We start from the raw sequence: 22,560 nt of genomic DNA on the forward strand, positions 1-22,560 counted from the left end.
AAAATGTATTTGCGTCTTTCATTATAGCTCAGTAGCTAGCTATAGGCTATTGGAGAAGATGCAAAAAAATAAATAATTGTTTACCAAACCACAGCAAGTAACAAACCATTTTGCATGATTGCACTGCCTAGTGCAATCTGCTATCTACACAACAAGGCCACACAACTATATATGCTGAGCACGTCTCTGCACAATTTACATGACATTACGAATGCAGACCCGCAGAAGCATAACACAGGCATAAGCGCACATCAAATTTAGACAAAGTCCCTACGTTTGGGTTAAGCCCTTAATGTTTACAATGTCTGGGTCCGCGCCCCTGGTCACAGCCCCATTCAAACCAGACACGGCACAAAATTACCGTATGGGACTGTAACGCAAATATTGCATCCTCACAACAAGATGGAGTCCCCCAACCACAGATGGAGTAGAGCAGTGGTTCCCAAACTGGGGTGCGCGCACCCCTAGTGGTGCGCAGACTGACCACCAGACTGTGTGCGAGAGAATGTTTGTAATGGCGGAAATATTTTTACGTATTTAACTGAAGTAAACTTCTACGACGGCGTATAAGGGCCAGGTAGGTAAAAAAAAAAATCGGAGCCGGAGGAGGGTGGGTAATATTCTGAGATTAAAGTCGAAAATGTGCGAGAAAAAAATCGGAGATTCTCAGAGTTTATAAAGTCACAAATTTGCGAAACAAAAAGTCTGAATTATACTTTTCAATACGATTCAGCAATAAGGAAATAGGCTGCCTAGGCCTACTCCTAATTGTAGCCCAGAATCACCAGATTGTAATAAGCATTCGGACTTATATACATTGCCGTGATTTGGGCCTATTCAGAAGGAAACATCATACCTATTTGGATGAGGTGATAGCTTTTGTGCATCAGGAACTACAATGCAATGGACAGACGCAAAAATATCGCTGGTTACATCTACGGCCAATAGCGCAGCGTCTTGGCTGTGTCCTGTTGAACCACGAACCTATTGAAAAGTATAATTAGATCCGGGAACCATTACTGCAGGCTTTATACATGGCAAGCGGCGTCGTCTGTGATGTGATGAGGTTGACCATGCAAAGTGAAGGGATGAGGTTCCTTGAAAAAAAAAAGTTCTCCATATTTTCGACTTTATAAATGTAGGAGAATCCATGAGTTTTTTATTTATTGCAAGTTTGTGACTAATCTCGGAACCCCCCCCCCCTCCGTTTTTTTTATACCTACACTGGCCCTAATACGACGTCGTAAAACTTGACATGACAAAGTTTTATTGAGAAATAATTTTTTTTTACAAGTTGTAAATTACATTTTACAAGCACGTCTGTTTCACAACAGCCACACCCTGTTCTTATTAAGCGCTAAGTGATCATTCATTGATATATTTTTTCGCTTACTACATTCATCAAAATGGACACCTTGTTAAAAACGGGCACTTTAAAGAAATCAAGGGACAGTAGGAGTGAGCCATCGGCATCTTTAGCAATAAAAAATGTGAAGTTTAACCAGAGTAATGTGTTGGGGGGTGCTTGACAGGTGTCAACAATAGAAAGGGGTGCGTGCAGCAAAAAGTTTGGCAACCATTGGAGTAGAGCATAGTTTTGGGGATTCGGTTTTCTGACACAACTTCCGACATTTGGAGACTTAAACGTAAAAAATGCAGAATGGAAGAGTGTAGTCATGCAAAAAAAAAAAAAAAAGCCAGGTTAGTTAGAATTGTAAAATGTTTATTTTAGGCCAACAGAATTGAGTATTCAGCCATGTAATAATTTGTTATAGCTACCTCACTACAAATATAGAACTACGTTTTCTTGTGATCCCTTAAACGTACTATTGAAAGCTACATATTGGCTCTTCTTCCGTGACAAATCACTGCAACAGTTAGAAAAATGTAGGCTAATTCATGCGACACACCTGTCACACCCCCATCCAAATCTGTCCAAATGCGGTAGTCCCAGCGGTGCAGATTGTATTCTATTGAAACGAATTGACTAGAAATTAAGAAAAACAAATATCGTGATATAGTTACTGTCGGTAGCCTACTTAAAATTATACCATGATATACATTTTTACATTGGATTCGTTCAGTGAGTCCTCCATTATATCCTCCCAATATTTGTAGTGAGCTAGCTTAACTAATTATTACATGATTGAATGCTGTTGGCCTACAATAAACATTTCACAATTCCAACCAACCTGGAATCTTGGATTGCATAGCTATTCCACACTGCATTTTTTACTTGTAAGTCTCTGCAAACGTCAGAAGTTTTGTCATATAAAACTAATGGATAAAGCCCAAAAATATGTTCTCCTCCATCTGTGCAATAGCTACTGTTTATGAGGATGCGGAAGATTGCTTGCGATGTTTGCGTAGATTGATTGCGATGTTGATGTAATTCTTGAGAGGAGAATATTTAGTTAAGACATATGTCTTAACCCTTGTGTTATCTTCGGGTCATTCTGACCCATCAGTCATTGTGACCCACCGTCGTATTGCAACAACTTTACCGCATACAAAAACAAAGTGAAGCATTTTCTTTTAACCGTTGGGCTGTCTCAGACCCCCCACATTGCAAAGGATAAAATAATACTATTTTTATTTGTTTTTGTATTGGGTAAAATTGGGTTAACACAACGATGGTTCGTTATGAACCTTTGGGTCATGTGACCCGAAGGCAGCACAAGGGTTAACTAAAATTTGCTAAAGGTATTCAGCCTAGGTTCGACCCAGACTGTAAAAAGAATGGACGGCATGACAGCTTCCCAAAAGTGAAGCCAAAACATCTCGATCACCCTGGCTGCAGTATAGGTCATAAGTCCCACCCCCTCCATGTTAGCGGATGGGACATGAGCCAAACTAAAAAATTAAGTAGGCTACACATAAAATCACTTTTTTCCAAAGATGGTGTCTGTCATTTGTAGTTCTTATCATGCTCGATACCGCGGGCTCCACCACCCGATCACTACTGCACAGACACTGGCTCCAAATGTCATCACCAGCGGATATTTTGGCTTCATTTTTGTGTGAGAAAGTGGATCTTTATCAGTCTAATCTTTGTCCATCTTTATACAGTCTATGGTTCGACCACAGAGCCCTTAGATGTGAATAATGAGCCAACAACGAGATGATTTATGATTGACGTGAATTTGTATTATTATTCCTTTTTTTCCCTTAGAAATAAATATTATTTTTTATGGAAACAGAGATTAGCTATGTCTTATTAAATCAATTGCAGTTCACATCAGATATAACCATGGACTAGAATACTGGCCACATTCTGTCCATACATAACCAAAGTTTCAGTTTTAACATTAGATTCTCAATTCAAGAAAACCATAAAATCCACATAACAAAATTACAGTCCAATACTCAAACCACTATGAAATGGCAACCATTGTGATGGAATGTCCAGTCAATACTGTGTGGTATGTCATGAATATAATTTTTAGTCCGTTGCACTATGCAATGATGGGTTGCATAAAGTCCAACCACACCAAGGCATGATAAAGTAAATTCTGTAACTTCCAATGAAAATTAATCTTTACATGCAATCTTCTTATTGTTGTCCTGAATTTGGGCGACTTGCCATCCTTGGTCGCATCCTTGGTGGCACAGAACTCGTGCACTCAAAAAACCTGACCAAATCCATGTAGAAATTTTCAAATCAACTTTTCTTTTTTCTTTAGACCAATCTTTCTGAATTGGTCTAAAGAATTGGTCCCAGATAGTTCAGTGAATTCTAAATGGTATGAACTTAATCTTGCATAAAACAATAAGATATGTGCGCAACTTCAAGGTTTCTCTTCAAGCATGGCATTCGCTTTGTTCTCCAACTCTACCTGGTCACGTCTACTCACTATTAGTTATTACGCATACTGAGTTTTTATTGGCACAAAATACCCTGTTCATCATTCGATTTCTAACAAATAATTGGTTAAGTTCAAATAATATATTTATATTATGATATATTTTATTAAATATACATATACTTTTTACTGGGTTACATTTGCGTTCAAGTCCTGTACAGTAATGTTATGCTGGGCCTCATGTGAATGGAGTTACCATGGTATAGTCTGCAGTTACCATGGTAGTCAAAATTCATACCGTAGGGCAAATTCATACCAGTATATTTCTATATTGTTCATACCGTCGACCCGTTTTTCACTGTTTATGTAAAACATGAAACCTTCAGCAAAAAGAAACGTTGATTAAAAGTTGTCTTCAGAGCTGGCAAAATTCAGTGTTTTATACCTAAAAAAACGTATGTGGTAATATATACGATAGATGAACAACTTCAGTGCATCCGTAAAGTATTCACAGCGCTTCACTTAAAAATTAAATATGTTACAACCTTATTCTAAAATTGATTCAATTCATTTTTCCAATCAGCATTCTACACACATATAACATAATGACAAAGTGAAAAAAAGTTTGTTTCATATTTTTAATAGATTTACAAAAATTAAGAACAAAAATGTAACATGTATTGTACATAAGTATTCACAGCCTTCACTCAATACTTTGTTGAAGCACCTTTGGCAGCAATTACAGCCTCAAGTCTTTTTGAGTATGATGAGTATGATCACTTCTCAAGCTCTATCAGGTAGGATGGGGAGCATCAGTGCCCTTCTATGACAATGTTCAATCGGGTTCAAGTCTGGGCTCTGGCTGGGCCCCCCAAAGACATTCACAGAGTTGTCCCGAAGCCACTCCTTTGTTATCTTGGCTGTGTTGTTAGGGTCGTTATTCTGTAAGATGAACCTTCGCCCCAATCTGAGGTCCAGCGCTCTTGAGTAGGTTTTCATCAAGGATGTCTCTATACTTTGCTGCATTCATCTTTCCCTAAATCCTGATTTGTCTCCCAGTTCCTGCCGCTGAAAAACATCCCCACAGAATGATGCTGCCACCACCATGCTTCACTCTAGGGATGGTGTTGGCCAGGAGATGAGCAGCGCCTGGTTTCCTCCAGACATGATGTTTGGCATTCAGGCCAAAGAGTTTAATCTTTGTTTCATCAGACCAGAGAATTTCGTTTCTCATGGTCCGAGAGTCCTTCAGGTGCCTTTTGGCAAACTACAGACGGGCTGTCATGTGCCTTTTGCTGAGGAGTGGCTTCCGTCCGACCACTCTACCATACAGGCCTGATTGGTGGAGTGCAGAGATGGTTGTCCTTCTGGAAGGTTCTCATCTCTTCACAGAGCAATGCTGGAGCTCTGTCAGAGTGATCATCAGGTTCTTGGTCACCTTCCTGACCAAGGCCCTTCTCCCCCGATTGCTCAGCTTGGCTGAGCAGCCAAGGAAAACTGATAAAGTTTGGTGGTTCTCTGTTTTTGTTTGTGCTCTGACATGCACTGTCAACTGTGGGACCTTATATAGACAGGTGTGTGTATTTCCAAATAATGTCCAATCAACTGAATTTTGCCAACCAAGTTGTAGAAACAGCTCAAGGATGATCAGTGGAAACAGGATGTACCTGAGCTCAATTTTGAGTGTCATGGCAAAGGCTGTAAATACTTAGTACAGGAAAATATTATTTGATCCCCTGCTGATTTTGTACGTTTGCCCACTGACAAAGAACTGATAAGTCTATAATTTTTATGGTAGGTTTATTTGAACTGTGAGAGGCAGAATAACAACAAAAACATCCAGAAAAACATGTCAAAATTGTTATTGATTTGCATTTTAAGGAGTGAAATAAGTATTTGACACCTCTGCAAAACATGACTTAGTGGCAAAACCCTTGTTGGCAATCACAGAGGTCAGACGTTTCTTGTAGTTTGCCACCAGGTTTGCACACATCTCAGGAGGGATTGTGGATGGTTTTCTTGGGGTCATAGGCAGCATATCTCCTCCTCCAAACACGGCGAGTTGAGTTGATGCCAAAGAGCTGGTTTTTGGTCTCATCTGACCACAACCATCAGAATAACAACCATCCAGTAAAATGCATGTCAATTGTTATCAATTGATTTTCATGACTGAAATAAGTATTTGACCCCTTCTAAATCAGAAAGATGTCTGTCTTCCAGGTGTCTTATACAGGTAACAAGCTAATATTAGGAGCACACTCTTAAAAGTCCCAAGACATGCTGTTTTTGGATGCTTTTATATAGGCCTTACGGTCCCCTGATACTGTATCTTAACCCTTGTGTTATCTTCGGGTCATTCTGACCCATCAGTTGTTGTGACCCACCAACGTATTGCAACAACTTTACCGCATACAAAAACAAAGTGAAGCATTTTCTTTTAACCGTTGGGCTGTCTCAGACCCCCCACATTGCGAAGGTTAAAAGAAAATTATTTGTAAATGTTTTTGTATTGGGTAAAATTGGCTAAACACAACAATGGTTCGTTATGAACCTTTGGGTCATGTGACCCGAAGGCAGCACAAGGGTTAAGTCTCTTTCCCAAAATCCAGCTTTGGTGCAGAATTACAGCCACTACGAGCAGTTCCACAATGAGCTTTCCTCAGGACGCGCTGTTTCTGTGTCTGTTGCTTTTAATGCTAATGAGGAGGAGAGAGGCGGCACCATGCGCTAATGTTTACAGTGGATGTATTGCAATGGCTCGTAGCCCAGTTGCGGTAAGATGCCTCGAATTTGCCCATTCTCATCTGATCACCCTGGTTTGCAGAGGTGCACACTCATTGTCACTTCAATGAGGGGAAAGGCGGATATCGCGCGCATCATAACACCAACAGCAGAACGGTTATTCAAATAACAAAGATTTGGATGTAACAAAGCTAATGTTACAGCCACATTCTAAGGGTAGCAAGCTAGGTAACCATATACCAGGGCTGCCAACTTTTCCAAAAACCTTGGCGTGAGATTTGGTAGCACCCACCCCCCCGCCACCACAAAAAACACACAAAAGAACTGTCAATCTCCCCTGGCCTGGGGCTCCATGCAAGATCTCACCTCGTGGCATTGCCATGATCATGAGAACGGTGAGGAATCAGACCAGAACTACATGGGAGGATCTTGTCAATGATCTTATGGCAGCTGGGACCATGAAAACAATTGGTAACACACTACACCGTGAAGGACTGAAATCCTGCAGCACCTGCAAGGTCCCCCTGCTCAAGAAAGCACATGTACAGGCCCTTCTGAAGTTTGCCAATGACCATCTGAATGATTCAGAGGAGAACTGGGTGAATGTGTTGTGGTCAGATGAGACCAAAAACCAGCTCTTTGGCATCAACTCAACTCGCCGTGTTTGGAGGAGGAGAAATGCTGCCTATGACCCCAAGAACACCATCCACAATCCCTCCTAAGATGTGTGCAAACCTGGTAGCCAACTACAAGAAAAGTCTGACCTCTGTGATTGCCAACAAGGGTTTTGCCACTAAGTCATGTTTTGCAGAGGTGTCAAATACTTATTTCACTCCTTAACCCTCGTGCTGCCTTCGGGTCACATGACTCAAAGGTTCATAACGAACCATCGTTGTGTTTACCCAATTTTACCCAATACAAAAACAAATAAAAATAATTTTCTTTTAACCATTCCAATGTGGGGGGTCTGAGACAGCCCGACAGTTAAAAGAAAATGCTTCACTTTGTTTTTGTATGAGGTAAATTTGTCGCAATACGACGGTGGGTCACAATGACTGATGGGTCAGAATGACCCGAAGATAACACAAGGGTTAAAATGCAAATCAATAACAATTTTGACATGCGTTTTTCTGGATGTTTTTGTTGTTATTCTGGGGGGTCAGATGGCTGAGCGGTTAGGGAGTCGGGCTACTAATCAGAAGGTTGTTGGTTCGATTCCCGGCTGTGCAAAACGACGTTGTGTCCTTGGGCAAGACACTTCACCCTACTTGCCTCGGGGGGAATGTCCCTGTACTTACTGTAAGTCGCTCTGGATAAGAGCGTCTGCTAAATGACTAAATGTAAATGTATTCTGTCTCTCACTGTTCAAATAAACCTACCATTAAAATTATAGACTGATCACTTCTTTGTCAGTGGGCAAACCTACAAAATCAGCAGGGGACCAAATACCTTTTTCCCTCACTGTATGTATACGTTTGATTGTCGTCTTTATTTTGCAAAAATAAATACATATTTTGGAATACGCCTGTAAAATGTGGAAAAAGTGAAGCGCTGTGAATACTTTCTAGATGTACTGTGCAGTTTGAGTCCCAATGCACCAACAGTGGTTTCTTACCTGGGGTAGTGCTTGCCAAAGAACTGTCCCATCATCTGAACACGCACCAGGTAGCCAAGCAGAGGGTATACTGTGGTCATCTGAAACAGCAGGCAGGTGCGAGCTACGAACACCAGCACATCACAGCTAGGGAAGTTATCTAGAAAGTTCTGCAGAGGCCAAGTTGAAATACACACATTTGGTTAACATTTCTGGAGACTGTACACATTTACATGAGTAGAAGCTTGACGAGGAACAGTGAAACATTTTTTTTATATAAAATACAAATACATAGCATTAATTAATTTCTCATTTCTAAGTGTGTTGAGAATCAACTCTTGCATTTGTCTAATAGGAGTGGAATTTATGGATCTGACTAATGAAATGGTGTATTGAGTATAGCGTAGAAAAGAGAAAGGTTTAATCATGACGATCTTAAGGTCAAATCAAAAATCTTTTTCAATGAGTGAGTGATATACGTGAGAGCTTTACCGGTTCAATGCAGTCTTTAGACAATGGTGGTGAGGGGAAGACTGCAAAGATCAACACTCCCACATACAGATATGTCAGTCCCACTAATAGATAAGCCACAGACAAGTCTCGCACCTAGAATCACAACAAAAGTGTAATGTTTATTAGTCTTTATCACCAAAATCGTCAAAGCAGAGGTTCTTGGGAAAAAAAGTAATAGTTCAGGTTGACAACTAGATCAAGTTGCAGTCATGTATTATTCTTGGTATGAGGCAAAGCTCTAATATGATTTTTCATTGGGTGTGCTGGCCTTTGGCAAGGCAAAACATATTCCCTCTCACATATCCTTTAAAAAAAATATATTATTATTATTTTCCCACCTTAACTCGTCCCTCAATTCTTTGACTACATAGACAATGTCGGTGTCAAAATGTTGGTCCTGCTCCCAATTGCGTTGCTTGTATCCGTGCGAACGTTCCGTTTGGCGGTTTAGGCATCATTTTAGTTTTTGTGGAGAAAAGTGAAGCTAACGGTGGCTAACTAGCTAGCCACAATGTTGTAGAAAAAACATCACACTGCTGTAATTATGACGATGGAGAAATTATTATGGATTATATGATTGAAAATGAACCTCTTAATCACCTTTTTTACTTTTAAATGCTTTATTACTGAAAACCAGATGCAAAGCTGTTGACTGATTAGTATTGCCACTAATATGTAGATGATATTAAGCCCAAAGTGCAAATCTGGATATTTAGGGGCTCAGGGCCAGAGAAGACTGTGTGTATAGGCTTTGTCCATAGAAAACTACAAGGCCCAGATATCATGGGACAGATTTACGACCCTACACCCAGGAATCTATTGCAGCTGGTCTTCAAGGCCAGAGCAGGCCTGATTTCTATGCAACTGTATTCTGAAGCCCCTAGAGTAAGAGACCAATGGTGTGAGAAATGCATTATGCATCTGTGACCAACTATAACGTACCAATGGCAAAATATCACAAAATAATAGAGTAAATATATAAGTGAAATGTCCGGAGAAAAATTCCAGTCAGACCCTGGGGTCTACTCACGTTTGTTGGAATCTCTGTCATTCTGAATTCTAATAAACACTTTGAATCACACTTTCAGGTGAGTTTCAGTGCTGTTTTAAAACTTTGAGAATTGGATAAAAACTTTTAATATTTTTCACGACAACAGTCACTAAAGTCACTAATCACAGCCCAATCCCAATGTCCCCCTAAACCCTGAACCTTCACAGACTTAATTAACGTCACATAGTAAGTGATTGAGTGCAAGAGGCTGCAAGGGCTCAAAATGCTATATATTGGAATGGGACAGCACTTTGCTGCATTATCAGCAAAATAGTAATGTTGTTAGATCAAATCTGTTATTTGGAATAATCATCAAAGGACAAACTACACACAGTTCTGGCTATATTAACCATCAGTGAGCTTTGTGTTTAAACTTACATGTTAACTTTTATTTCCAACTATGTTTACGTCAGGGTTGGTTGCTCCTTCTATGCATGTTTGTTTGTTTACCGTTCTTATTTTTTCTTGTCTTATGAGGCGGGTTTGCCGGGAGTCTTTTTCGCTTCCGGGCTTTCCCTGGTAACCCTCGTGTTTCACGTCACAATGCTGTGAATTGTGGGCAATTCCCTTAGCCAAACAAAAAAGGTGCATAAAGGGCTCAATATGTATGCAAAAGAGCCCTCACACACTTGACGATTTGACAGTGGGACAGCCCTAAGCCCTTACTGACTTAGCGAGAACGCACCTTAAACTCCATGAGTCTGTGAGGGTGGGCATTGGGATGGGCCCTAACCGTTCGTAAATTCCGGATTGATTCTCTGGACGTGTTTTCTGAGGGAAAGCCATTTGTCCTGTGCACTGATTCAGAGCGTGCACGGAGAGAGGGGGCTATTCACAGACGGGTCTGTTGTAGTGAGAGAAAACGTGAGCTGGGCAAGAAGGGGCTGAGAATCAATGCGCTACGCCATGCAAATCTACAATGAAGATTTTTAATGTTAAACAGTACAAACTTGCATCAATTTGTGGCGGTCAATTTGTAATTGTGGCAGGCTGCCACAAATAAATCAATGTTTGGGAAACACTGAGCTACCCAAAACGGAAGACAGCTGCAGAAACGCCACAGGCAAAGGCCAGGGTGATGACATGTAACTAGTTTCCAAGCTGTTATATCAACACCCTGTACTTTTGTACACCATTCAACTGGTTAGCTCCATCATATCCCACACATCGGTATTTTAGAAGTTAGCTTAGCTGTAAAACTAACTTACCGGTCCGGGGGTCAGGTCTGCTACTAGGAGCAAGACGGAGCACAGCTGGCTTCTCCAGGTGAGGAAAATTGTACATTATGCCTACTAGAATGTGCTCTTCTGTGGCTAGCTAATACTTAGTCAGCTTTGTTTTCCCTATATTTGCGCTGTTGAGCTAGTATTGTAGTGGGACTAATATGCTTAAAGCAATTAGCCACGAGAGGGGAAGGGAAATGACAACAGAATCCTGAGGCAGAGATCTCTGACCTCATTCTCTCTCATCGCCCCACCTCCTGTCCCCTTGATCCTATCCCCTCCCCTCTCTTTCAAACCATCTCCCCCTTACATTTACATTTAGTCATTTAGCAGACGCTCTTATCCAGAGCGACTTACAGTAAGTACAGGGACATTCCCCCGAGGCAAGCAGGGTGAAGTGCCTTGCCCAAGGACACAACGTCAGTTGGCATGACCGGGATTCGAACTGGCAACCTTTGGATTACTAGCCCGACTCACTCACCGCTCAGCCAACTGACTCCCCATCCCCCAGCCAACTGACTCCCCATCCCCCTCCATCATAACTTTTCTTCTCCATGCCCTAAACTCCTCTCTTACCTCCGGCACCTTCCCCTCTGCCTTCAAACAGGCTAGAGTTACCCCTCTACTCAAAAAACCCTCCCTTAACCCTGCCGTCCTCCAGAACTACAGACCGGTATCACTGTTACCCTTCTTTTCAAAAACAATTGAACGTGCTGTATCTAACCAACTGTCAAACTTTCTCTCTCAGAACAACCTGCTTGACCCCAACCAATCGGGCTTCAAGACTGGCCACTCCACAGAGACTGCCCTCCTTTCAGTCACCACTGCCCTCCAGTCTGCCAGAGAGGCTTCCAGGTCATCCGTCATCATTCTGCTGGACCTTTCTGCAGCGTTTGATACGGTTAACCACCAGATCCTGCTCTCCAGACTTTCTGAGATGGGCATCACTGGCACTGCACTCCAGTGGATCTCATCCTACCTGTCTGGAAGATCCTTCCAGGTCTCCTGGGGAGGCAAACTGTCAGGCCCTAGCCAGCTCTCCACTGGTGTCCCACAGGGCTCCGTCCTTGGACCCCTCCTCTTCTCTCTGTACACCACCTCACTTGGACCAATCATCACCTCCCATGGCTTCTACCACTGCTACGCTGACGACACGCAGCTGTACCTGTCGTTCCCCCCGACCGATCCGGGGATCTCAGCTAGGATTGAGGCCTGCCTCACAGACATCTCCGCCTGGATGACCGAGCACCACCTCCAGCTGAACCTCGCCAAAACAGAACTTCTCATCATCCCGGCTAAACCCTCCATCTCCCACGATCTCTCAATCACCATGGGATCTGCGACGGTGACCCCTTCATCCTCTGCCAGGAACCTTGGGGTTACCATGGACGACGAGCTCTCCCTCACGGCCCAATTTGCTGCGGTCTCCCGGTCGTGTAGATTCACCCTCTACAACATCCAGAAGATCAGGAGATGCCTGTCTGAGCACTCCACCCAGCTGCTAGTCCAAGCACTTGTCCTGTCCAAGTTGGACTATTGCAACTCGCTGCTCGCTGGTCTCCCAGCATGTGCAACCCGCCCTCTTCAGAGGATTCAGAACGCAGCGGCCCGCCTGGTCTACAATCTACCCAGACGCTCCCATGTTACCCCGCTCCTCATCTCTCTCCACTGGCTACCTATCATGGCCCGTATCAGATTCAAGACCCTGGTATTGACCTTCCGAGCAGTGAACGGGACTGCACCCGTCTACATCAAGTCTCTCCTGCAGCCTTACACCCCCACCCGTCACCTACGGTCTCCTTCAGACAACCGCCTGGTGGTCCCACCGTTCAAGACCGCCCGGTCCCAACACAAGCTCTTCTCCTGTCTGGCCCCCCAGTGGTGGAATCAACTCCCCACCTCCATCAGAGACACTGACTGTCTCTCCACCTTCAAGAAAAGGCTCAAGACGCACTTGTTCCGGGAGTACAACGGTACTTAGGAATGGTTCGCTTGACCCGATGTTAGTTTCCTGAAGGATCACAATGACTCTTGCTTAGAGACTTGTTGCTCTTGTGGTTAGTGGTAACTGATTTAAAAATGTTGTACTTGCTGTGATATATTGTTTGTATTATTGTTGCTTGTTTTTTTTCCACAGGTACACTTGCACTTATAGCGGTTCATGTTGTTTAATTGTAACTTGTTTAACTACATGCTCTTATGGTTCTTCCCTTTGGCACTTACTTTGGTTGTTCACAATGTGTGCTTCATGTTTTGGCTACTCGCAATGTTTTTGTGGCTATCTTGTTGTTATGATCAGTGACCTATGCACTTTGTAAAGCTCTCTCTTGGAAGTCGCTTTGGATAAAAGCGTCTGCTAAATGAATAAATGTAAATGTAATGTAACCCTGTTTCATTCTACACTTCACTCAATGTGTTGAAGTGTAAATGAGCAGCAACAAATATATGCTTTTTAATATATGCCATCTTCATAAATAATAAGTATGCACGCTTATTTAACCTTTAAAAAATCCTGATAAATTTGCCTGAAAATGCTGGTAATGCTTTGGGTATGCTGCCTAAACAGCATACCCAAAGTAAATTGAAAGCTGTTCTTGAACCATTTGGAGTACATGCATGTAAATGGTCTCTTTTGAAAGCTGACACACTGAAGTTAGGACCCCTTTAAAGGCCGAATTATATTACTCCAACTACGTTACTGACAGACAGACAAATGGACGGATTTGTTGAATTTATAGTACTCCAAAGGCTGTGGGTGCTGAAAACAATTCACCGCCAGAACAGTAGGTGGAGCAACGTTTTTGAAACTTAGAGAACAATGTAAGCACTTTAAGAAATTCCTAAATCCTAAATTTCCTAAATTTAATAAAGTATCCATCTATCTATCTATAAAAAACATGCAGTTGCTCTGTTAGCAATATGAAAATTGCACTCATACAACTACACTTACTTACTACCTATATACGCAGATTATTTAATTTAATATTTCTCACTCCTTCACCCTGTAAACTGCAGCTAGCTCTCAATTTAAATTGTTGTTAATATGTTACATGTTATTTTTTTTTATCTTGTATGTCTACTGTGTAGATGTTGCCTGCCAGGTCATAAGAATTTCCCTACTCTGATGATGCTAAGCTACTTTGACATTAGCGGACCAATCACAGCCAAGGAGTATCCGTAAAATGACGGACTAGCGGATGGATAGTCAGGAAAATCAGGAGGTCCACGTAGAGTTCTCGGAGGGGCTCGGAGAGGGCGTTCCACATCGAAGAGGGCGTTCCCTGTGTCCGTCTCCGTGAAAACGGAGTAGTATATTTCGGCCTTCAGTCCTACTGGTGTTGAGTAATAGAAGCTTGAACACAAGGAAATTGAAAATGTCTATGTCCGCCTAGATTTTGTTTTGAAAACAGAGGCCTGAAGAGGCCTAGAGGTGGTAGGTATTAACTGGAAGACAGCATTGGACCACATATTGAAGCCTTACCCAATTCAACTCAAAAGTCAAATATAATACCACAATACAGTCAGGTCCATAAATATTTGGACATTGACACAATTTTCATCATTTTGGCTCTGTATACCACCACAATGGAAATTGAAATGAAACAATCAAGATGTGCTTTAGGTGCAGACTTTCAGCTTTAATTTCAGGGTATTTACATCCAAATCAGGTGAAAGGTGTAGGAATTACAACACATTTTATATGTGGCCCCCCCCCCCCCCATTTTAAGGGACCAAAAATAATTGGACAAACTAACATAATCATAAATCTAATTGTCACTTTTAATACTTGGTTGCAAATCCTTTGCAGTCAATGACAGCCTGAAGTCTGGAACCCATAGACATCACCAGATGCTGGGTTTCGTCCCTGGTGATGCTCTGCCAGGCCTCTACTGCAACTGTCTTCAGTTCCTGCTTGTTCTTGGGGCATTTTCCCTTCAGTTTTGTCTTTAGCAAGTGAAATGCATGCTCAATTGGATTTAGGTCAGGTGATTGACTTGGCCATTGCAGAACATTCCATTTCTTTGCCTTAAAAAACTCTTTGGTTGCTTTCGCAGTATGCTTCGGGTCATTGTCCATCTGCACTGTGGTTTTTCTTCACCAGGGAAAGAATTCTTCTGTCATCCACCACAGTTGTCTTCCGGGTCTTTTGGTGTTGCTGAGCTCACCAGTGCGTTCTTTCTTTTTAAGAATGTACCAAACAGTTGATTTGGCCACACCTAATGTTTTTGCTATCTCTCTGATAGGTTTGTTTTGATTTTTCAGCCTAATGATGGCTTGCTTCACTGATGGTGACAGCTCTTTGGACTTCATATTGAGAGTTGACAGCAACAGATTCCAAACACAAATACCATACTTGAAATGAACTCTAGACCTTTTGTCTGCTCCTTGTCAATGAAATAACGAACTCCCTTTATGAGGGAATAACATACACCTGGCCATGGAACAGCTGAGCAGCCAATTGTCCAACTACTTTTGGTCCCTTAAAAAGGGGGGGGGCACATATCAAATGTGTTATAATTCCTACACTGTTCACCTGATTTGGATGTAAATACCCTGAAATTAAAGCTGAAAGTCTGCACTTAAAGCACATCTTGATTGTTTCATTTCAAATCCATTGTGGAGGTATACAGAGCCAAAATGATGAAAATTGTGTCAATGTCCAAATATTTATGGACCTGACTGTATATTCATATTTGACAAACGTTTTTATAAGAGTACATCCAGGCGTTTTCTAAAAGGGCCTTTTGGAGGCTTCAAAAGGACCCTTAGTAACTAAGGTCAAATACTTAGGATAAAAACGTATTATTTTTCATAATTGTTATCTCTATTGAAAGGTGGCACTTAGAATGATCATATATAAAATAGCTAAATCCCCCATTAGTATTGCTGAAGCACAAAAACTGAAGCATGAACACATTGGAGTGCTTTATCTGATTCCCAGGATTGACGCACAAAGAACACTGCTTCTGTCATCCATATGGCACGTAGACTTTTATTTTGAAGGCTCCATAGATACCTATCATGTTGGGTATTAGCATTTGCAGCATTTCCTTAGCTACAAAGCTAACAAGCTCATTTCAGAGCCAGTTTGATACATTTGTTTAGAACGAGTGTGTGTGTGTGGGGGACAGGGGGGACAGGGGGGTGGGCAGGACGCACAGACCTAGTTGGCTTTAGAAGGCTGTCACCAGGGCATGGAAGCTCCTATTGGGTCAAACAAGGTGTCAATCGAAAGGTCAGAGGTTAGCGGCCATCTTGACACTCTCCAATCGTCAATATTTGAATACATCTCTTTCAATGAGTGATAGTGCATGAGAGTCTGCAAAAATTGAATTGGCGAAGTCAGAATGAAGTAACAAGAACGTGGCTGTGCAGTGTTTGGGGGGGGGGGGGGGGGGCGTGCGGGGAGGGGGACAGAAATTACATGCCGTCGTGTAAATAAGATAAATAACATAAGGCCATTTGGTTTGTTTAATTAAAGAGCAAGCTATAGACCTGTTTTATAGGAAAGGTAACCTTAAATTACTTATTTTGTGATCTGGCGCTATATATAAAAAATTAAAATAATATAAAAGAAAAATAACAATATTTTTATTTTTTCTTATTAACTTGACCTTCCAGGGGGGGGCGGGGCCCCCCCCTAATATAATGGTAGGGGAAACACTGATGTGTGGATATAATAATTGTTTTGGACGAACTACTCGACATGGTTAGATAGTTTGGACATTTGGGAATGTAACCAGTCAAATTTTGTTGGGATTTTTTGCATACCTGGACCAGGCTGAACCTTTTAGGGTGAGTAGAATAGTTTGCTTTTGCTTTGTTTACATATTTGTGACTGGACAAAGACGTTGGTAATACTTGCTGTTGCGCCTTGATCTTGAAATAGTACAAGCACAAGAATCGTAGCTTTCCAATGATGTATCACGTGTAGCAGTCTAAAAAATATATTTGTTAAAATTTTGTGCGCAGTAACTGGGAGAGATGGGGGCAGCGTTTCCGGCCCACGGTCGGGCCCAGACCGAAATAAGAAAAAAAATGGACCCATCCACAACCAACGCAAGCACACCTCACAATTTCCCCCAAAATTGTACCCTCTCTTGTTATTAGGGATGCACCGATACCAGGCTCATGTACTTGTACTCGTAAAAATACCTCTGATACCAAAGACCGATACCTATACCGATACAAAAAAAAAAAACAATGTCATGTAGGTGCAAAATGAAATAACTAAATATATATAGCTGGTTGGTGCGTTGTGTTCGCTCCTGGGGTTCACTCTTGGACACAGCTTTCTTTTGTAGATTTATTGCTAGGAAGTTAGCGTTTCTGTTTCTTACATGAATGAATGTGGTGGTGCTGAAACAACACAGAACGTAGACAATTAACATCACACTCCCGACACAGCATATTACAGAATATACCACAAATAATATGTTACCAATGCCATCATAATTAAACAAATATTATACGGTTTATTAACATCATATTAATAAAATCCGACCACCGTCGAAAACTAAACTAAACATTCCACAGCGCAGTATACACAATTCTCCGACCGCTACAGACTATTTATAAATTTTACAGAATTAAATAAGGTTAAACAATCCGAGGACTAAGAACAACAACCAACTTACTTTTTTCATGAAAGCACCATTTCACTAAATTAAAGATTGCTCACTGCGAGCATAAAAGAAAACTTAGTGCGGTATTACTGCAGAAGTCCAACCGTCATTTATAATAACTTTAACTGATAAAAGTCTGACAAGCGTATTCGGTCTCCTTTTGGCTGATCCCACCAGCCTTTCTTACAGGTAATTATGCCCTTTGAAGGTTATAAGACACTCACTGAAATTTGTGCTTTAAGTTTGTGATAAGCACATAAAATACTTTTTTCATTTGAGAAATAATAAATAAGCTGTCCGACATTCATTAGTCTCACTGTGTTGTGCGTGTAAAACTGCCACGTCACCCAAAACAATTATAATAATAATCTAAATGTATAGGTATCGGCAAGTACCAGAAAAAAAAATTGGTACTTGTACTCGGTCCTTAAGAAATGTTATTGGTGCATCCCTAATTATTATTATTATCCACAAGGTCAGATAAAATTAATTTATATGGCAGCTATTCCAGTACAGTCATAACTGAACCAAACAGATTTCATGACAATAGTCATGTGAAAAAAGGAGGAAAGGAACTGTGGCAGGAGAGATTGAAAACGGCAGACTCAACAACAGAAACTAAGCATTTCCTATTCTGTATTTTAGATGGAAGTTAGAATTCCTTCTGTCATGGTTTTCACAGTAAATGCAAAGCCCAATGTCGTTAGTCACACAGCTAAGGTATCAAGTCACGTGTTGGCAGAGTAAGCTAAATGCTAACATAGCTCACACTCACATTATTTTCCTGGTGCTTGTTGCTTTTCATGAGTGTGATGATGCAGTTGTGGATGAAGAAAGCCAGCGTCAGTACACCAGTAAGCTGAGGGAACAGCAGCCTGAACTCTTAAGTATTGACACACACAGAGAAAAAGGGGAAATATAACATTAGCATGTTGATTACGCAATTAGCACATAAAGCTAAGTCATCAGCTTGACATGACCAGATTTTAACAGATACATTTTCCAAGTCTGTCAAAAGTCTAAAGGAAGATCTGAGATCAATATTGATAGCAAGTAAAGATTACATTGTTGTTTTATTATGCTTATTTGAATGCTTAGTATGTAAAAACTCAGAGACACCTCTGTGCAAACAATGACAACCACCCCACCAACCATAATTTACCTGGAACATAGAACTGTGTTGAATCCAACCAGTGGAACTCCAAGTGGAAGCCAAGATGGAAAGCTTTCCACGTGACCAGGAAGATCAAGTAGATAACAGATATTGTTCCTAAAGAAGGGAGATACACAGGCCAATTAACTCTGCTGATGTGTGTCATACAGTGAAGTAAACACTTAACATTGGCTGGCAACGTATTTGTTTGTATTTAATGCTTTAGACCTGGGGTGCACAATAATTGTTAAATTACAAACTGATGAAGCAACCGTTATTTTCAATGAACACATGCTGTGGTGGCTCAGCGCAGCTGGGAAAATCCCAGACAGCGCTCCATACTACGATGTGTTGTCCAATCACGTGTGTTATTTAAATCACTTCATGAAACTCACACAATCGAAGCTAAAGTTTAGAATACATGTTAGGAGACAGCGAGAGAAGCAATAGCTGAAGCGAGAGAAGTTGTAGACTGGCATGCACAATAGTCAGGAAAGTCGATACAAATCACGCTACACCTTGTATTCTTACGTTGAGAAGTAAGAGATAACTTGTCCCACTATATAATATAAATGGACGAGGCACAGGCATACAGAAGGAAATGTTCTGCCGAGTTGATAGCTGTTTGGAGTTATACAGAGTTAAATGCCAGCTACTAGCCAATCTAAAACAAGGTCATAATCCCAGTTCCCCCCTTATGACTATCCCCTTAACTACTCAAGAAGCCCTTCCAGCTCAACCCTAGATTCTAATCTTTACATTTCCATTTCTAGTTTTTCAATATTACAATAACAGTTCCTCCAAACTCTCCACAATATTATTGCCCTTTACTCATAGCGCTAACGCTTCCCAGTTCTTTCTTGCTGTGTACTAAAATTCCCATTTCCACTTTGTTTTCCCAGCTTGCCAGTCCTTGTCTTTCCTTACCTAGGAAAGTGAACCTGGCAAAGAAGGATGCAGAACGGAAGTTGAGTAGCGGCAGCAGCAAGACAATGAGGTAGAAAGGAATGGTGTTGGTTTTGCTCCAATAGCGATCAAACAGGGCTGTGTCTGACGAGTTGCTGGCACTCAGATAATTCATGTTGAAGCTGCTGGAGTTTCCTCCAGGGATGGAGTTTGGGAACGGGCAGATCACTGGGCACAAGATGAAGAACAAGAACAACAGCATGAGTAATGTACATTGTTGACGAGACCCCAACATTCATCCTTTTGTCTCATGACTACTGCAACGCTTAACTACATCACAAGATTAAAAAGAATGAACACCATGCAAGCAAAAAGACTGTTCTAACCTCTTTCTGAGCCATTGGTCCCAAAATCTGAATCAGACATGCTGACATTGTTAGCATAGTCTGGCGAAAGGGTGAGGAAAAAAAGAAAAAAAAGAAGAAGAATTAGGACTTAACAGTTTTACACAAACTCTCAAACAATGCCATGTTAAGTTAAAACCTTTCTGACATACTGTGGATGAATTTGCCAGTGTTGAAGAGGAAGTTTGACATGAGGACCCAGTAGACCACCATGGCACCAATGAGTGACACCATGGAGAACACCAGACTGGACCACTGGCCAAACTTCCCAAAATAGTATTTACACACGTCAGGAAACTCCCAGTCGGAGGTGTCAATGTACGCTAAAAGAATAAATAACAACTGTTACTAGGTAGTGTAAATATAAATAAAAGACAAGTGAACTTTTCTAAACTATTTCAGAGGCCTGTTGTTGGCTGTTGCACCGTATTAAAATAACCTTTGTCTAAAACATGTTACATGTGGGCTCGTGTTTTTCCTGAGAACAACCAACGGGGATAGATTCCTGACCTAACCGTGACCGAGTGTTAAACCGTCCTCATCAGTCCCTGCACGTTGCTCAGAGGTGCCAACACACTTGCTAAAGGTAGCAAAAACATGCGAGATGAATCTCTCCTTTTTAAGCATGTGTAGATAACAGCTACTCTACACAATGTACACAGGGAGTGGGGCAGCGCAAGGCTCTGTTATGTAACATGAGCAGTTCTTACAATGGACATATGTCAATAAGCCCTTAGTTTGTAAACTTTAAACCTCTATTTCAGATAACAATAGCAACATAAGATTACATAAACCAACATAAGCTCATCATGTATGAGTTTATTTAATAACCAGAGTCTGTGAGCTGGACTTACGTATTGATTTAGGTGCCTTGAGCACTCTGTAACAACAGTAGAGGGTCAGCAGGCCCATGGAGATGAGGATGAGGATCCCCAAAGTGAACCCTGCCTGTCAGAACAACAAATGGGTTTCAGGACTCAAACCTAACTGAAACAAAAACATTGATCAACTTAGAGTAAATTGAAATACACAAAACTGTGCTTTATACTACAAACCTGCTTTATGCCCCATGGTATGCTGAGTATAGATGTCCCCATCATTGTATTCCATATGGCAAAACTTGGGGGCAAATTAAAACAGCATCTTAACTGAAATTATGATCAAAGTTATACATAATTTATATCCATAGTAAAAATACATCACAATGGTTAGATGTGCATGTGTAATTAGATTATATTTGTGGTGGTAAGCAGGGGTGGAGCCAGACTTTGTAACCGGTTTCGCCAAACCTAGGTCCTATTGGTTGATGTGAACGTACATAGGGGCTTCGACAAGCAATGCGACTGGCAAAATAGTTTTTTGAGCTTGATGTAGCCCAACATAAACATTACGTTGGACTCATATTGTTATATTTGCCAAATGTATTTAACTATGAATATTATTATATTTAACTTGAATGTATCAGTTTTGGACAAATTTGTGCAGAGAATTATGATACTAAGGCCCAATCCCAATATCCCCCCCCCCTAAACCCTCAGGCTTACTAGTAAGTGATTGAGTGCAAGGGTTCAAAATGCTATAAATTGGAATGGGACAGCACTTTGCTGCATTATCGGCAAAATAGTAATGTTGTCAGATAAAATCTGTTGAAAGCATATTTGGAATGATCATCAAAGGACAAACTACACACAGTTCTGGCTATATTAACCATCAGTGAGCTTTGTGTTTAAACTTACATGTTAACTTTTATTTCCAACTATGTTTACGTCAGGGTTGGTTGCTCCTTCCAAGCATGCTTGTTTGTTTACCGTTCTTCTTCTTTCTTGTCTTATTAGGCGGGTTTGACAGGATTCTTTTTCGCTTCCGGGCTTTCCCTGGTAACCCTCGTGTTTCACGTCACAATGCTGTGAATTGTGGGCAATTCCCTTAACCAAAGTCTGCAAAAATGCAGACTAACGAAAAGGGTGCATAAAGGGCTCAAAATGTCTGCAAAAGAGCCCTCGCACACTTGACAGATTTGACAGTGGGACAGCCCTAAACCCTTACAGACTTAGCAAGAACGCACCTCAAACTCCATGAGTCTGTGAGGGTGGACATTGGGATTGGGCCTAACCGTTCGTAAACTCCGGATTGATTCTCCTGCAGAGGGAAAAAGCTGTTTGTCCCGTGCATTGATTCAAAGCGTGCACAGAGAGAGGGGGCTATTCACAGACGGGTCCATTGTAGTAAGAGAGAGTGAACGCAAGTGGGGCAAGAAGGGGCTGAGGGAATCAATAGGTGTGTTCAACATGGGCTGCGGCTGGATGCACCATTCTGCGAGAGTTGCCGCTTGTAGTCGGGGGAGGAGTTGAAAGCGGAGCCGTCAAGTCGGACGTTTTCAGCTTTCCATGCTGCGTTTACATCAGGCATGAGTTTAGATAACATTTCCTACTTGTATAATGTATTTAAATGATTAAGTGTGCTTAGAATCGATCAATGACGTACCTTTTTTTAATTAGGCTAATTAATGTTTTTTTGTTTTAACAAGATGTATTGTTTTTCAGTG

General features: G+C 41.3%; 1 protein-coding gene across 5 annotated transcripts in view; it reads right to left on the reverse strand.

Annotated features, from left to right (window-relative positions):
- The window catches only part of slc38a9 (solute carrier family 38 member 9), a 40,743-nt gene that overhangs the window by 13,755 nt on the left and 4,428 nt on the right, over positions 1-22,560 (reverse strand). For 3 of the 5 annotated variants that reach the window (XM_067258087.1, XM_067258084.1, XM_067258085.1), the window contains exons 5-13: positions 21,071-21,134; positions 20,870-20,963; positions 20,168-20,338; positions 19,998-20,057; positions 19,633-19,839; positions 18,715-18,822; positions 18,328-18,434; positions 8,632-8,745; positions 8,161-8,309 (exon numbers count right to left, since the gene is read on the reverse strand). In XM_067258087.1, the coding sequence (XP_067114188.1) occupies positions 8,161-8,309; positions 8,632-8,745; positions 18,328-18,434; positions 18,715-18,822; positions 19,633-19,839; positions 19,998-20,057; positions 20,168-20,338; positions 20,870-20,963; positions 21,071-21,134 (1,074 nt within the window). The remainder of the gene's footprint in view (positions 1-8,160; positions 8,310-8,631; positions 8,746-18,327; positions 18,435-18,714; positions 18,823-19,632; positions 19,840-19,997; positions 20,058-20,167; positions 20,339-20,869; positions 20,964-21,070; positions 21,135-22,560) is intronic. The other 2 variants (XM_067258088.1, XM_067258086.1) reach the window with 2 other exon arrangements.

The sequence above is a fragment of the Osmerus mordax genome, chromosome 20, assembly GCF_038355195.1.
Source record: "Osmerus mordax isolate fOsmMor3 chromosome 20, fOsmMor3.pri, whole genome shotgun sequence".
Classification (NCBI taxonomy): domain Eukaryota; kingdom Metazoa; phylum Chordata; class Actinopteri; order Osmeriformes; family Osmeridae; genus Osmerus; species Osmerus mordax.